The following is an 18,097-nucleotide window of genomic DNA, read 5'->3' on the forward strand; positions in this document are numbered from 1 at the left end:
TGCATGTGCGTCGATCCAGAATATCTCCAGGCAGTAGAAGATTTAACTGAAAATCAAATTAATGGAATTAATTTCACAGCTCTGAAAAGAGGTTCATTTATCGCAGTCTTAATTTAAAAGAACTAAAAGACGAGACCACAGTGAAACATTTTAATGTCACAGCTGACGGTGACACATTTTGTTAGCAATCTGATTTAAGAGTGTGACAGTTGAGTCATCGTGTTCGCTGCGCCTGTGGGAGCTTTAAAAGAGCTGGGTAAAGAAAAGGCTGATAGACAGACATATTCAAGTACAGAGCGCTGACAGCGTTATCAAACACTGCCTGCCCCTTGTCAGCACGGGACGTGAGCAAAAGGCTCCTGTGTAACTGGGCAGCGCCTGATGGCTCGCATCCTGCGGAGGAAGTGATTGTGTCTGTGTAACAACAGAAGAGGAAAGACCCAGAGGTGCAGCTCAGAGGAGCTGCATGGACCAGACACAAAGCTGCATCAATGTGTCACATCACTTTGTCATTGAACATAGTACTGATCACCAGGGGTTATAATTTATGCACAGTTTATAGTGCCACAGTCAGGGGTTAAAGCGGGCTAGTGTTTGGTTTGGTTTACTCAGAGGTACAAAAAGACGAAGGCAGGACAGGTGAGGAAGAAGACAAGGAAAGGGATACCTGACACCTCACTCTGGATCACTTTATTGGTGAAGAAAACCTTTGAACAGTGAATTCTAGGATGAACTGCTGTCCCATTCCTCTATTGTACAGTACTACAGAGCTTTTGTGATTTAAAAACAAAGCACGAATAACGAGAATGGGGAAAGAAAGTACGCGTGCTCCTGATGTGGCTGCCCACTGGGATGGCCACATCTGTCTTTGGAAACCACCGCTGTGTCTGATTGGTTGGCCTGCAGCTTGCTTGTATGTCTGCAGCCTGAATTCCCACAGGACCTCAGCTGTGTTGTTTTCAACAAGAATCAGAGGCTTCTGCTCCACATGCAGCACAGATGTTCTTGTACACTGTCCCAGCTTCTCATCCGGTGCCACAGCGGTCACGTCAGTGGGCGTATGTCATTGTCATGAGACACAAACAAACAAAATCACGGTCTAGTAATGCAGTAACGCAGCATGCTTACGGGAAAGGTAATCTAATTACTTTTTTTACAATAGTAATCCCTTAATTTACTCGTTACTTGAAAGAAGTAATCAGATTATGCGTTACTGCCCATCTCTGCTTGGAACAAATTACAACAGGACAACAGGACTGAAGGGTTTTCATCAAAATGGAGCATGGGATGGCTGTTTCTTAATCTTTTATTGTTACTGTCTTTTATTTTAATTGGTTATATGAATTGTAATGACTATAGTGTGTTTTAACATGCTGTAGTTTTGTATAGTTATTTAAAACAGATCGCTCTTGAAAATGAGACCTTGTTTCTCATTGAGATTTACCTGTAGAAATAAAAGTGAAATTAGAAAATAATAATAATACAGAGAAAACGCCAATAATCATATGACCCCCTATGAGCAGCACTTTGGTGACAGTGGGAAGGAAAAACTCCCTTTTAACAGGAAGAAACCTCCAGCAGAACCAGGCTCAGGGAAGAGCAGTCATTGGCTGCAACTGGTTGAGGGTGAGGAGAGGAAGACAGGATAAAGACATGCTGTGGAAGAGGGTGGGAGATTGATAACAACTAATGATTAAATGCAGAGTGGTGCACAAACACATAGTGAATGTGCAGACTGTGTGCCTTTGTATAGAATATTCTTTATTGTCATTGTCACAAGTACAATGAAATTGAAAGATGTCTCCGGTCAGTGCAACATCACGAAAGATAAATACTTAAAAACTATAATAGATATGATATAAAAGATAGAAATACATATAAAATACAGTGTTCTCATACAGTAAATACACCCAAGCAATCCAGGCCTAAGGCCCCATACAGACACTCAACATACGACCTAGTTGATATATCACTCAAACAATCAATCACTCAGTCAATTTGTTAGCGCATCCAACAAAACATGTCTGAAAGCATTCCAACATCAAGGGCACAAATGACAACAGGGGCAATGAAAGTCATCTACTTTTAGTAGCATTGAGACATGATATTGCAATTGGGTAGAAACTGTGTTTGAGTCTGTTAGTCCTTGTGTATGTTGTTCTATACCGTTTACCTGAAGGCAGCAGTTCGAACATGGAGTGTCCAGGGTGTGAGGTGTCCTTTATGATGTTATGGGCTCTTTTGAGGCAGCGGGAACTGTGTAGGTCTTTCAGTTTGAGGAGAGGGCAGCCGATTGTCCTTTGGGCAGCGTTGATTACTCCCTGGAGTGCTTTCCTCTGAGCCACTGTGCAGCTAGCGTACCATATGCCTATGCAGTACGTTAGTATGCTTTCGATGGAGGCTCTGTAGAAAGACACCAGCAGTCTCTGTGTGATGTTGTTCTTCCTAAGCACTCTCAGAAAGTACAGTCTCTGTTGTGTCTTTTTCAGTAGCTCAGAGGTATTCACACTCCAGGATAGGTTTCCCTCTATGCTGACTCCCAAGAAGCGGAAGTCTGCTACCCTCTCCACATAGTCGTCGTTGATGATTAGTGGTTGGATTTCTGTCTTGTGTCTTCTGTAGTCAATTATGAGTTCTTTGGTCTTTTTCGTGTTTAGGAGAAGGTTGTTATCCTTGCACCATGAAGACAGCCGCTCCACCTCATCTCTGTAGGCAGACTCATCTCCCCCAGATATGAGCCCCACCACAGTAGTGTCATCTGCGAACTTTACAATGGTGTTGCTCTGGTGGGCGGGGGTGCAGTCGTGTGTATAAAGCGAGTAGAGCAGTGGACTAAGCACGCAGCCCTGTGGCGACCCAGTGCTTAGATTTAGGGCTGGAGATGTGTAACGTCCCACTCTCACTCTCTGTCTGCGGTCGGTGAGGAAGCTATTGATCCACTTACAGGTGCTGTGAGGAAGCCCTAGGTCTTTTAGCTTGGCGTCCAGTTTGTATGGAAGAATGGAATTAAATGCCGAGCTATAATCCACAAAGAGCATACGCACATAGCTTCCTTGCCTCTCCAGATGTGTTAATGCTACATTGAGTGCTGTTGCTATGGCGTCCTCTGTCCTCTGTCCTCTGTATGCTTGGTGCCTGTTCTTATACTTCCATGATCTTTGGATCTCCTCAGTTGTGACTACCTTCCTTCCCCCTTTTTATCATCTCACAACATTTTCTTCAGTCTGAAGGACATTCTGATGTCTTTGGTATAGAGTGTGGCAACTGATGTATCATTGGCTTAGAAAAGAAAGTTAGCGGGCATCCAGGTCTTTATGTCTTTAAGACATTCCTGCAGTTTAACTCATTGGTGTGTGTTATCTGGCTTCATGGATAGATAGAGCTGGGTGTCATCTGCATAGCAGTGTAAATGTATGCTATGTCTTCTAATGATGCTGCCTAAGGGAAGCATGTATAATGTAAACAGAATTGGTCCTAGCACTGAACCCTGTGGAACTCCATAATTAACCTCAGTGTGTGAAGAGGACTCTCCATTTACATGCACAAACTGGAGTCTATTAGATAGATATGATACAAACCACTGCAGTGCAGTACCTGTAATACCTACAGCATGTTCTAATCGCTCTAATAGGATATTATGGTCGACAGTATCGAACGCTGCACTGAGGTCTAGCAGGACAAGCACAGAGATGAGTGCTCACTAAGTTCAGCTACAGCAGTGAACTTAGTGAAGTGGCTGCATTGGCTTATTAACTGTTAGCTTATTAACAGTTAGCTTATTAACTGTTAGCTTATTAACTGTTAGCTTATTAACTGTTAGCTTATTAACAGTTAGCTTATTAACTGTTAGCTAATGGTACCACTAAGTGAGAACTGCTTTGCTTGCAGATGCTCATGGGGTGCAGTTAGCTTCTTTAGCCAGTAGGTGTGACACGCATCAGGGCCTGGTGCTGTACAACTCTTCATGCTTGAGACTCTTTCTTGGATGTTTGACACTGTGATAGTTAATGGTTCCTGTTCAGGGAGGCTGCTGTGATCTAATCGTAGCTCCACTAGCCACTTTTCTACTTCCGGTATTGCTCTCTCTCCAGCCTCAGTGCCATCTGGTCAGGCTGCTGGACTCGCTGATGCTGACTAATGGACGGTGCCACAGAGAGTCCACCTTGGACGGTTCAGTGGAGAACGTCTGGTTTATTCTTTTATGTTCTGTGTCTCTGGTATACCTCTTCTAGCAGTTAGCCAAATCTGTGAGTCATGACAGCTTCTAAGGTCTCAGGTGTGAACAGCTGTTGTGCCTCTTAGAGACCATTTTCTTCATCACACCTTTTTGTTGTGCTAACTTTCCTCTGTGCTGCCTCTATCTTTGGGTTTCAGTGATGGCCACAGTAGGGATTGTCTGTAATACTGGATTCAGTAGGCTTTCAGAGGATGCTTCACGTAGTCTTGGTAGTTGGCCACAGACAGTACAGGTTTCTAGTTAAGCTGCGATGTTCTTTATCAGTTCAGCTGCATTCAATGCCTTTAATATACCAGTTGTTCTTAGAATGTGTGGATGAATATATATCCCTCCTGACATGATGTTGGAACACTGGACTGCCTCACTGGAGTCTTGCATGGCTCGGTTTAATGGGTTTTTCATGTATTTATATTATTCAGGTGTTCTTGGAAGCCCAGTTAACACACTTTGCCCATTAGGGTTTCAGTACCTGGGACTCCTACCATTTGGTGCTACAAATAAAGAAGCTCCTCCTGCGTTCTTTCCAAGCTGCTTAGACTAAAGGATCTGAAGGTTAACACTAACACTAATGTGTCTGGAATTGTACAAACGTTCTACAGTTTTTAAAAAAAGAAGTACAAATAACTAACAAAAACAAGTAGAACAAGTAAAAAGAACTCACAATGGACTCGAATGAACCCTTTGAAAGCCCAGCGTATCGTATGTGATACTTGAGACTTCTACATCATCAGCGTGACTTTTCTTCATCCTCAAAAAATGATAAAAATTGCATGACAAATTTTTAACGACTGAATTACAAAAATATGGCTTATGTAGCAAATGTAATCTGCATATATATAAAACTCATATATATGCAGATTAAAATTTGATATATTTTTGCATAAAGGTGCAACAAACACTCCATTATCACCAAATTAAAGATTCCTGGCAGTTATTTCATGCTTCAGGTTTTAAAGGGTTAAGTAAGGATGTATTTTGCATTTAGTATTCATTTTAAACAAACATTTTGAGAGTGTGAAAGGAATGAAATGAAAAGAAGAAAGTTCTTCCTGTTGTTGTTTGTTTGCCAGCTCACACCCAGTGTTGCTGTAAATGTCAGCGAGTAAAGGCAGCCTCTAATCAATGAAATGTGCCGACACAAACCGAGGCTGGACACACAGCAGCGCTCATCTGAAGCTCCCCAGCAGGCAATTTTTGAAAATACATGAAATGACAATCAAAATAGGTCAAATTAAGTGTTTCCCACACACGCTAACAGGACCTCCCTAATTGCTGGTCCTTGAAGGAACAAAAACACCAAACATTAGCTTGTATCGGCGTGATGTTGAGGGAACACAGTGGTGAGAAGAAGGAAGAAAAGGACATAGCATGGCTTGGGTAATTGCATGTTTTGCCTTAGTTTGCGAGGTCGGCACCGTCCATCAGTCGGCATCAGCGAGTCCAGCAGCTCGAGCTGAGGCAGAGGAAAGAAACCGAAGCGCTGACTTTGTTTCTGCTGAGGAAAAGAAGACTGAGGCAGTGCATCCAAGGGACACCAGCGTCTCTCCTCCTTTGAATGCAAAACTATATGTGAGCATTCAGCTGCGCCCACACAGCCTCGACTAGAAGAACCTCATTAGATAAAGAGGATACAGTGGGGCAAAAAAGTATTTAGTCAGCCACCGATTGTGCAAGTTCCCCCACCTAAAATGATGACAGAGGTCAGTAATTTGCACCAGAGGTACACTTCAACTGTGAGAGACAGAATGTGAAAAAAAAATCCATGAATCCACATGGTAGGATTTGTAAAGAATTTATTGGTAAATCAGGGTGGAAAATAAGTATTTGGTCAATAACAAAAATACAACTCAATACTTTGTAACATAACCTTTGTTGGCAATAACAGAGGTCAAACGTTTACTATAGGTCTTTACCAGGTTTGCACACACAGTAGCTGGTATTTTGGCCCATTCCTCCATGCAGATCTTCTCGAGAGCAGTGATGTTTTGGGGCTGTCGCCGAGCAACACGGACTTTCAACTCCCGCCACAGACTTTCTATGGGGTTGAGGTCTGGAGACTGGCTAGGCCACTCCAGGACTTTCAAATGCTTCTTACGGAGCCACTCCTTTGTTGCCCGGGCGGTGTGTTTTGGATCATTGTCATGTTGGAAGACCCAGCCTCGTTTCATCTTCAAAGTTCTCACTGATGGAAGGAGGTTTTGGCTCAAAATTTCACCATACATGGCCCCATTCATTCTGTCCTTAACACGGATCAGTCGTCCTGTCCCCTTGGCAGAAAAACAGCCCCATAGCATGATGTTTCCACCCCCATGCTTCACAGTAGGTATGGTGTTCTTGGGATGCAACTCAGTATTCTTCTCCCTCCAAACACGACGAGTTGAGTTTATACCAAAAAGTTCTACTTTGGTTTCATCTGACCACATGACATTCTCCCAATCCTCTGCTGTATCATCCATGTGCTCTCTGGCAAACTTCAGACGGGCCTGGACATGCACTGGCTTCAGCAGCGGAACACGTCTGGCACTGCGGGATTTGATTCCCTGCCGTTGTAGTGTGTTACTGATGGTGACCTTTGTTACTTTGGTCCCAGCTCTCTGCAGGTCATTCACCAGGTCCCCCCGTGTGGTTCTGGGATCTTTGCTCACCGTTCTCATGATCATTTTGACCCCACGGGATGAGATCTTGCATGGAGCCCCAGATCGAGGGAGATTATCAGTGGTCTTGTATGTCTTCCATTTTCTGATGATTGCTCCCACAGTTGATTTTTTCACACCAAGCTGCTTGCCTATTGTAGATTCACTCTTCCCAGTCTGGTGCAGGTCTACAATACTTTTCCTGGTGTCCTTCGAAAGCTCTTTGGTCTTGGCCATGGCGGAGTTTGGAGTCTGACTGTTTGAGGCTGTGGACAGGTGTCTTTTATACAGATGATGAGTTCAAACAGGTGCCATTCATACAGGTAACGAGTGGGGGACAGAAAAGCTTCTTACAGAAGACGTTACAGGTCTGTGAGAGCCAGAGATTTTCCTTGTTTGAGGTGACCAAATACTTATTTTCCACCCTGATTTACCAATAAATTCTTTACAAATCCTACCATGTGGATTCATGGATTTTTTTTTCACATTCTGTCTCTCACAGTTGAAGTGTACCTCTGGTGCAAATTACTGACCTCTGTCATCATTTTAAGTGGGGGAACTTGCACAATCGGTGGCTGACTAAATACTTTTTTGCCCCACTGTATGAGGAGGTAGAGACATAAATCTCTTTTTTTCATTTACTCTCGCTCAAGCAGGTCAACTGCACACTGATACTCTAACCTCCAACTAGATAATCCCACACATCCTCACGCTGCTTTGTCAGCTGTCTACACCAACGATTAGTTTGTCGAATCTGCTGAGCGACTGTTTCCTGTTCCTAACGACGTGCTGGTAAATAAACTTAACCAGGACTTCCTCTGCAACATGTGCTTCAGCAGACTGATGAAAGAACGAAGGGAAGCCTTTGAAGCAGTGCTGCTGATGAACTTGGTTAGAACACAGACTTTGATCCACAGTGACATTTCCTGTACACTGTGTCGGGGGCTGGAAATTGCACCTCAGTGTTAAATGAAGCCTAAAGCGTTAATGAACAGCAGCACACAATAGGTGATGGACACCAGCCATAGTTCACAGCTCTCATGTTTCACTCTCTCAGTGAAGAAAGTGTGTGGGAAATGTGGGCAGGTGTTGGGGAAAACAAAACACCGAAGCGGCTCGGCCATGTGGTCAAATCAATCTGTGCCCGGCCCTGCTGGAGATTTTAGACATGGTACAAAGCAGCCAGTGGGGAAAAGTTCAGCATTTCTGGACTCTGTGAAAAGGTCGATGGTTTCCATCTTGTAAAAATAAATACAACAGTGTGCAGATTAAAAACGCCACCATTGTCTCTACAGCCAGTCCAAAACAATGGTGGCGTTGCAGAGAGGCTGCAGGTAGAGCACAGCTGAGACTGAAACGAACCTCATGTTCAACACGCTTTATTTAGACGCTTTGTAAAACATTTAATTAAATGAGTCGTGAGGAGAAAATAACTGCTGCGTGCCATCATAACGTAACAGTTCAGGACTAAGGACAGAGGCTGGCGGTACGACTCAGGCTTGTCTCGCTCCTCTGGAGCGTCTCCGGCTGTGAAAGCGCTGCAAAGTAAACCGCGGTTCGCTTTTTTAACAGCAAAACATGCATTTAAATAAACCAGGTTATAACACATTAACTTGTTTGGGGGGGGGGGTAAATGTGACCTTATACATGGTTTGTACAATAAGAGATCAAATACAGTTTAAAGGGAAATCAGTGAATATTAATCCTAAGAGCATTAAAAAGCTGCTTCGTGAAGAAAAACACATTTTTATCTTTTATCTGATTGTAAAACACTTTCAGTCAAACTGATCCCTAATTATGTTCAATAAGTGATGACCTTAACCGCTGTCGATTGTTGTTTTTATAGAAAATCCCCCCAAAATGCAAACTGTAAGTAAACGATGGCTGCATCCACTGATATGACACTTTGGTTGCTGTAATCCTGTCGTGAGGCTCGCACTGAGCATTTTCACTCCACCGTGTGACAATCAGAGACACTGCAGCTGGTCACAGTCACACCTGCGTAATCTGCTGCATCCTCCTTTATGACTGTAAGGAGGCCATCATGTACAAACTGGACATCAAACACACTCTTCAAATGATGTCAGATATATTTCTGGAGTTGTGTTTTAAAGAAGTAAAGTGACCATAAATTGATCTTAAGGGTCAACAAGTCGAGTGAGGGTGCACACAGAAAAACAGATAAAATATGTGTAAGTGAAGAGAACCATTGAAACTAAATCTATCACGGCCGCCTGTGATTGCTTACTGGGAGGCTACAAGTTTAACACTGGGCTACATGGAACCATTCAGAGAAAAGCAGAAGCTCGAGGCTGTGAGGCGACTGTGTGTCACTGTGCATAACAATGAACTGGTATTTTACAAAAGGAGCTGAATGAACTGCAGGTGGTGTGCGATACATGCCTTTATTTTACTGGAAGCAAACAGTCCAGCGGGAGTTACTGACACACTTCTGACTCTTCTTCATAGCAGCAGGAACGTGTCTTTCCCTCTGACGGTGACCAAGAATCCATCTGACTGTAATCTCATCAATACAGTCAGAGGTTATTGTAAGTGTGCACTGATGTAAAAGGCTGGGTAATAACACTCCATATTAGTCTTCAGTCACCAACATCCTCTGTACACGTGGATCCTCAGGCGGCGCCACACTGCGGGGAGACACGAGGACGCTGACCTGCACACACACACACATGCATGAAACCAATCAGCAGTGTCACCTTTGTCAGGCTACAGCAGGTAAGGCTGAGAATCTGTGGGTGGGGCCAGCGTGAGCACACAGTGGGATCATTTAGATAAGAAACAAAGGATCCACTCTTTCATCGTGTGCCACGCTGCTTATCAAATATAAGGTTTATGCAACAGGTAACAGTGATGTGCAAGCTATTTATTCAAAAGGATCATTTATTCTTAGTGCTAAAAACAAATGTTTGAAGCTAGCCATTCATTTTCAAAATACTGATACTTTAACATTTCTTTTATTAAGGTGCCAAACTACAGTTTCTGAACAGAAAAATAGTTTTAGTGGCTGAATGTTAGTCTTGTGTAATCACAGCTACACTGGACGTCTCAGAGAAGTCCAGCCGCACAGATGAATTCAGCCAGAAATTCCTCTCCTGTTCACAGTGGAGAGGATTAAAGCGCTCGGTGGTATTCAGTAAGACAAGCTGCTGTCACAGTGTGGTCCAGCAGATCCAAAATGTTCCCAGGAGGAAACAGAAAGCTAAAGTGAATGAAGCACCTGCTCTTGCTTTTGTCAGTAACCTTAAAGCAAAGATAAATGCTTCTCGGCTGAACGCTAAAAATCACAGGTGCCTGCAGACAGGCCTCAGATCAGCCAGCAAGACTGTAGGTGTATGTATGGGGGGACAGTATGACGAACATGAAGGTGTACCACAGCATGTCTGCATCATCATCATCACTGGAGCGTCTTTGCAGCCACACTCTGTTGACATGCATGGGCTCGTTCTCTTTCCTGACCTCTGTGAAGTATATGCTAGCCCACAGGTGTCAGTAGATTACCACCGACAGCTGACAATGAACACAGATTGTGTTTGTCACAGCCTGATAAAGATTTTGAAGTTAACACGTACCGCACACCGACTCTCAGCCCTGTGACACTGTGATAAAAACACACGTATGCTGAATTAAATCTGGTAACAATCAGACTCGACTGAGATAATCTGAGATGTTCTTGGAGGAGCCACACGTCAGTCCATTGTCCTCGTTTAGCTCAAAACAAGAGTGGAGAGACGAGTCATCCAGATAAATGACTTATCAGTATCGATCACGTCCAGCGCCCCACCTTTGTGTCAGGCGTCCAGCGCGTCCCGCCGCCTCAGCAGAATCCTCTGCAGCTCGTCGTCTCGGGTTGTTGTCGGAGACGCTGCCTTTGGTTGTTGTACAGTTCTGTTAAAATTCTCCTGGCCAGTTCAAACCACAATAACACAGATCAGGACAAAGAAAAGCAGCAGCTGCATCACAAACACGTATCTGCGTCTTGTTAACACTGCAGTGGAAGTATAATTAAGGTTTCTTCAAGTCTTCATGTTGTGTTTTTAGCATGAGAGTAGCCTCGTTAAATGTGGCACTGCCACTCTGATCTCTGACTTTAGTGTATTTTCATGTTAAATTGTATTCCAAGCACAACTTTGTATGACATGAAAAACAAACAAGTAATTTCAGATGTGAAAACACAGCGAAAGTTCAACTAGTAAAATACGGCTTGTGAGGACGTGTGATTGTTTTAAAGCCCCATTACCATGATTCCTTTAAGTTCCTGAATAGCAGAATTAGAGGGCAGCTTCTCCATCTGATAAAAGGAAAATAGGAGGAAAAAGATGGGTTTGGTAAATAAACAGCAGTCTGACACATTATACTTATTTTTCCTCACTCAGCACTTAGAGGCTAAACTGCACCTCTTACCACAGAGACGAGACACTGTAGGCAAGCACAAGGAAGTATGCTTTCTACAAGAAGCAAATATGTCAACACACAATCATTCTGAGTCACGTCAATTTTCCCATCCTCATTATTTATAATTACCTTGTAGAGCAGGTCCTAATGCTATCTAATTTGGCTGAGCTGTTGAGGCGGAGGAACAAGCAGACGAAAAGATGTCTTTGCCATGTGTCATGTTTTATCAAAACAACAAGCTCTTAGATAATTCCCCACACTGATGGGTTGGAGAGCCCTGAACAATATATGCTCAATGTACAAAAACCTCAGCGAGGTCTGACAACAGCGGACGTCTGCGGCCGGCGCTGCAGTTTGGCAATTTTAGCAACGATGAGCCACATTCACACGTGTCCGTCATCCTTCCAGCTGTACGTCCGCCGCGCTCCCCTTTCATGCTTCCACGTCCTGTATACTCTGTCTGTCTTTAGCCACTCTTTCATTTGTCCAAATAAAAAGTTGACCAGTTGTCAGTGAGGTCACATTTGTGTGTCAGCTGCTGACATTATGAACTCACACACTCCTCAAACGATGCAGCATTAACCTCGACATGGCTCCATCACGAAACAGCAGCATCATCAAGTCTTCGTAGGTCCTTTTCGTTTTTCTATGTAACAGACCTTAGTGTCACCTCCACATTAAGTTTATTATACATCTTTTGTAACCCCCTTTACATTCACGTCTCTGTTTTGATCTTAAACAGTAGTTCTAGCAGGTCTGTGGCTGCTCTGCTAGTAGAGTGGATCATGTGATCACGCTGTATGCAAACAAATCTGAGGGCAACACTTTGATCTGATGCTATGGAAGGAAAAACTGAATCTCACAGCAGGAATGACCTTGTTACAAAGTCATGCACGAGCTAATAATTATCATGACTTATAGGAGGGTTGCAGTCAACACAACAACTGATAAGAAACATAGTGTTTCATTTTTGAAAAACACCGTCAACACAGCGCTGCAGTATTACCAAATACTGTTGGAATTCAATACCAAGAAAATGGAGGTTAAAAGCATCCACAAACTAGCACCCTCACACCTTTCTGATCTTTTAAACTGATCCAGTCCTGCGAGGTCACTGAGGTCTGCGGATCAAATGCTCCTGGTGGTCCCGATTAAAGCCCAGAGGAGATCAGGCCTTTGCTGTGACTGCTCCTCAGCTGTGGAACAAACTGGCCCTTCACATCAGGACCTCCCCAACACGGGACACTTTCAAACCGTCTGAAAACACACTTTTCTTCCTCGGCTTTTAAATCAGAATGAGTTTGTATTTATTCATCTTATTCTCACTCAAATCTTCTAATTTTATGATTCTTTTTCTTAACTGTCTCCCTGTGTTTTTATTTCTTTTAATTAATTATCTTAATTGTACAGCAGCTTGGTCAACGATTGTTGTTCTAAATGTGCTATATAAATAAATTTGACTTTGGCTTTAAAAATCAAAAACAGCAAATCACGGACCACGTCAGGGTTAGGTTACCTGTTTCCTGCTGCTGTTGGGTGACTGGTTGACAGGTCGAAGCTGAACACCTTTCTTAATCCTTTGCATCATTTCCTCCACTGCCTGCTGCCTGACATCCACTTCTGGCAGTGAGTGACCGACACACACACACACACACACACACACACACACACACACACACACACACACACACACACGTTCTTTTAATAATGTCTCAGCTGTGGAGAAATGCAACACAGCTTGAACCTGGAGCAGGACCTGAGGACAGAGGCGACACTTGCATAGATGGTGCAGTATTAAGCACCTTCAGGCAACCGTTGTTGTGATTTGGTGCCTTATAAATAAAACTGAACTGAATCATATTTAGTGATTCAACAGCAGTAGATTAGGAACACCACCAACACTTGGGGTTTTCAGAAGCATGTTAGCGTGGTGTAAAGTCATAATTAGCTCTGCGACTGAAATAAAGTTAATTCAGGTTGTTTAAAAAAACACTAAAGAGCCAGACGGGAGTGATTGATGATTTTTTGTTTGTTTTGCACACACATCAGTCTGTTCTACACGACCGAGAATTGTGGAGGTTGATTTGGCTAATGATGAATAATTGGTACTGAGGCTGCTAACTTCAAAGTATTCAAAGTAGTGTGTAAGAGTACCAGAATTACTCTGGAATCAATTTTGACTCTCTGTGTAAAAACACACTATTCAACTATTTTTCATCCTCACGTTTACAAAGGACAACAAAAAGTGTAATTCTACAATAAAGGAGTCCATTCTCAAAGCAATGTGAATATTTAATTTTCTAACATCAAACATTCAGTGGCACACACAATGGAGCAATTGTCACTTAAGATGTCTCTAAAAATCACACAAAGACTATTTTGTGTTAAAGTAATCGTAAAATATTTTTCTCCAGTACTCAAAGAGAGACTATAGTTCAGGTGTCAGAGTAGAAGATCCTTGGGTTGCACCTATTCAGCCTTGTATGCAATTCCAACAAATTCCCTGCGTGTAGTGCTCAATTCAGCCGGCACATATTCAAAAACTATTTTATAAAATGAGGGCACAGTTTAAGCCTATTCAGGCAACACAGATGTCCTACCTGCTCCAACAAGTCAAGGCTTTCAATTTCATTGCACAAATTAAAGAATTCAACTTCCTGACCTAAAAGATTCTGAGTTTGAATTTCTCATGGACCATTTGGCATATTGGTTTGTTCTTCTAATGTGTGAGTGACGTGTGGTAAAAAGGGTTAAAATTGAAAATATCTGAAATGCAAAATCAGAATTCAAAACTCCTAAACTGAAATACATGAAACAAAGTGCCTCGAACAGAAGGAAATACAAAATGAACATGCATCGCACAAAAAACAGAAGAGATTTTCCCAAATCGGGGCAATCAGGAGATAAAGAGAATAATCGTTCTAACTGACATGCATCAAAATATAGAGCAAACCAACGAGGCCTTTCTAGGTCTTTGGCCATATATACAGTGGTGTGAAAACATATTATTAAATATTAGCCAAGTAAACACAAAATGTAGTTTCTAAATGAAGATATTTATAATTAAAGGGAAAAACCCAAACCTCCACGGCCCCGTGTGGAAAAAGTGATCGCTCCTCAATCTAATAACGTGCTGGGCCACCGCAACCACAGCAGCAACAACTGCAATGCAGCCTTTGAGTCTTTCACAGCACAGTGGAGGATTTTTGGGCCACTCATCTTTGCAGACTTGTTGTCATTCATCCACAGTGGAGGGTTTATAAGCATGAACCACCTTTAAGGTCATGCCACAGCATCTCAATCGGACACAGGTCAGGACTGTGACTAGGCCGGTCTAAAGTGGGTGTGAGGGTAACTTGGTTATTGACCCAGTGTTTTGTGTTTTGGAGTCTTGTTTATTCATTACTATGTTCCCTGCGTGTCTTGTGTTTCCTAGTTCAGTTTGCTAAAGCTTGAGTTTTTGCAGCACTTATAGTTTAGGCAGTTATTTGGTCCTGATCATGTCTTTGTTTCGTCCCTGTGTCCTTCCATCAGTGTTCCTGTGGTTAGGTCTGTCTGGTCTTCATGTTTGTGTCTCCGGTCATGTCTCTGTGTGTTGCTCTGTCGTCCCCTCACCTTCTCGCCCCTCCCTCTCCTCCCTCTTGTGGAGATACAGAAATTCTTTTATTGCTGCCGTATAACCTGCATCATTATAACTGCATTAATAACATTCTTTACAGCATCATTCCACTTAATAATATTTCTCACAGTATTGATACTGAATTACAGTTGTTTATTGAAGATGTCCATTTGAGTTGATGTTCGGTTCATTAGAGGTTTTAAGCTTCACTGGCGTGACTGTCCAGGTGATCCATGCTGAGGGAAACTAGAACATAGAAGGATGACTGCATACATGCTTACAGTACATATAATACATATAATCTAGGAATAGGCCTGAGCAGAGGCCCAAATGTATTCAGCTTCTTGTTGCAACCTGTTGTGTTTTGTTCTACTTGGTAACAGATGACCGGAGTCGACAACCAGCCCTCAGAGACCCTGAAGGCTTGAAGTTATTGCCTTGTTTGGAAGGTGTTATAGAAAAGAGAAGTTCTATGTCTGTTTATAGCCATCTAAGATGTACCATTTACTGTAACTGACGTCTTTAACGTATTTTTACGCCATGGGGGGGCATGTACCTCACTGCTTTATAAGTGTTCTCAACATGTATTTTGGTCAGAGGACATATGCTGATGTTTTCTCCTGGCTGTTAATAACCTCACCGTTTGATTGCACTTTTCTGGGGCCTCCGAGGTTTGTGACACTGCTCTGCATTGATCGATTTCGCCACACTCTGCTCCCTGGGTTTGTGCGTATCAGTGTGTGTGTGTTCCTCGTACTTCCTGTTTTAGTTTGACAGTCTCTTGTCCTGTGTGTTCCATGTTCAGCCCTGCTTCGAGTTAGTGTGATTATGTTCAGCTGTGGTTTTGTTCGCTCATTTGCCCTTGTGTGTATTTATGTCTGCGTCGCAGTCTCTCTTATCCTCCGGCTGTGTGTTCTGTGTAGTTTTGGCATTCCACCAATAAAGCTGCGATTAAGTTAGTGAGAAAGTAAGACGAGAGAGCAACACACAGACTGGATCAGAGAGCAAGTGTTAGTATCTGTGTACCTGGTGTCTTGGCAGAGTCCTGTTCCACCAGCGGGATGTCAGTTCTGATGCCTCTTCTCCTTCGAATCAGTGATACCAGTGTGCTATATGGAAAGACACAAACACATTGTTCAGTTAGCTGTTATTTAGGCTGCTAACGTTTCCAGAAAAAGTTCACTTTAGCGAGAGAGTAGTGTTCAAATCTAAAACTGAGTGAAAGAAGCGGTCATATTAAACGCAGTGGTATTGATTTCAAATCAAGGTAAACAAAGCATCCCTGAGATAGCTGAGAGCTATAATCCCTCCAGTGTGCTGTGGGACTACCCCTCAGTGTCAGCTCGGCTGGAGATGCTTGAAACATCTCACCAGGAAGGTGTTCAGGAATCACTGGAAACGGCTCCTTTCAATGCAAAGGAGTGGCCAGCATGTCATTTGGAGGAAGCTTGTTTGGACTGTTTGTGTCTGTGATCTTCTTTCAGTCACTACTTCTCGCTTAGGTGACAACAAGCCAGCTACTCCTCTCAACCAAAGCCCCCCAGGCTTTACTGTCATTGCCCATGTGTGGTGCCCAACACACCACACAAAGATTTCAAACAGGACTCTGCTCTTTAAAATGTTCCCCAATTTAAATAAGCCCTCTTGTTCACTGAAGAAACCTTCATCCTAGGCCACACACGTAAAGTCTGGCCCTAGCCTGGCCAATAGGGTCTCATTAGTGTCCTCCACTGCTCCTATCCTGGACAGGGCGTTCATGTCTCTTGGCTGTGGTCCTACAAGAGTCCAACACATACATTGCAGAGGAAAGGTCCCATGGTTGGTCTGGCTTGTGCTCCAACTTATTCACTTCACTTCAAAATCACTTTGCAGCATGTTCAACAACTCCACTCCTGTCTTTACAATGTGGATTACCTGCACTGTGTGGTTGCTGTGATCAGCTCAGTCAACAATTTATTTCCTTATAGTCATTTTACTGTAAAATTATTCCATCACACTCAAACACTTTCACACATTGATGATGTAAAGAGTAAACTGTGTGTGGTCAAACCTGAGTGGGTTCGTGGTTGAAGGCAGGGCTGGAGGAGGTGGAGGTGTTGGAGCTGGGGGTGGGTTGGTAGCGGCCTGAAGCTTTTTCTGGAGCTCTTCAACTGGCCCATCAATCACATCCAGTTACAGTGCCAACACATCACCAAGGACAGAAATTTTTAACTATTATAGTAAACAACTAATAATCTTCCAGGCTGGCAAAAGCCACGGAGAGAATTTCAAGGTCACACTTTAAATTGGTTGTGTCCTTCTGTTGAAACAGCCGCACACACAGCGTGCTCTCCACACTGTTAGTGCTGTTTCCATTCTCCACAATGCCCCCTTCCAATATTGTTCGACCTCACCTGTAAACCTCAGATCCTTGAGCTCCAGTTCAGTCTTGGAGCATTTATTGCTGCACTCCTTCTTCTCCTCCTCCAGGAGCTCCAGTGAGTGCCTCAATGCTATAAGCTCCCTCTGAGTTTCGCTGCTCCCCAGCATGTCCTCCATCGTCTTTATCTGAAGATGGCCCAAGCACACAGAAAATATTTTTTACTACAAAGGATATGCACACTAGTTCAAATCAGCGTAACCTTAAACATGTAGCATGTTTGGTTACATTTTAGACAGAATTGTCATGTCGACTGACAGAATATTACTAGTTTGTTTGGCTTTAAAATGAATTTTTGAGTCTCATAATGCAGAGAGTTCATTTTTTAAATGATTTGCTACATTGTAGCACAATACTGCAGACAAACTGACAAAAGTTCACTTTGAAGAAACCACCTCTGCTCTGATAACACGCTGTTACGGCAGCTAGCTTCATGAGGTCAGTGCTTTGCTGTTCGTGCGTTACCGTCACTGGTGTCCACATTCTGGGACTTTCTGTTTGTTCTCCTGCTTTCATTTACAGCTACAGGTAATAATATAATAATACAAACTAATCCAACGGCTGAAATTGTTTCTCTCCTCAATGAAGAAATACACACGGCTGAATTATTTCTAATCTAGGAAATGAATATCCCTCAAAGAAAAGAATGTGGATGACTCTGATAAACCAAGTGCCAGCAGAGTGTCGGTGTCACGCCGACAGCTCCGGTGTTGCTAATTTCTCATAATTCTCATTGGACAGCTGCCAGTTGACATTCATTCATCTGCTGCACAAAC

The 18,097-nt window shown here is 43.0% G+C and overlaps 2 protein-coding genes across 3 annotated transcripts in view; both read right to left on the bottom strand.

Annotated features, from left to right (window-relative positions):
- The window catches only part of hspa12a (heat shock protein family A (Hsp70) member 12A), a 373,254-nt gene that overhangs the window by 121,544 nt on the left and 233,613 nt on the right, over positions 1–18,097 (bottom strand). The window lies entirely within an intron of this gene.
- shtn1 (shootin 1) overlaps positions 8,625–18,097 on the bottom strand; it is a 41,093-nt gene continuing 31,620 nt past the window's right edge. The window contains exons 10-16 of one of the 2 annotated variants that reach the window (XM_086257989.1): positions 17,296–17,449; positions 16,953–17,052; positions 15,929–16,011; positions 12,800–12,900; positions 11,129–11,179; positions 10,673–10,790; positions 8,625–9,544 (exon numbers count right to left, since the gene is read on the bottom strand). In XM_086257989.1, the coding sequence (XP_086114115.1) occupies positions 10,680–10,790; positions 11,129–11,179; positions 12,800–12,900; positions 15,929–16,011; positions 16,953–17,052; positions 17,296–17,449 (600 nt within the window). In that variant the 3' untranslated portion in view covers positions 8,625–9,544; positions 10,673–10,679. Of the gene's footprint in view, positions 9,545–10,672; positions 10,791–11,128; positions 11,180–12,799; positions 12,904–15,928; positions 16,012–16,952; positions 17,053–17,295; positions 17,450–18,097 lie in introns of both variants that reach the window. The other variant, XM_086257988.1, reaches the window with a different exon arrangement.

Source organism: Aulonocara sp. 'chitande type north' Nkhata Bay, linkage group LG13 (genome assembly GCF_057382095.1).
Source record: "Aulonocara sp. 'chitande type north' Nkhata Bay isolate Kocher_YH1m ecotype deep benthic linkage group LG13, A_spYH_male_GT1.1, whole genome shotgun sequence".
Lineage (NCBI taxonomy): Eukaryota > Metazoa > Chordata > Actinopteri > Cichliformes > Cichlidae > Aulonocara > Aulonocara sp. 'chitande type north' Nkhata Bay.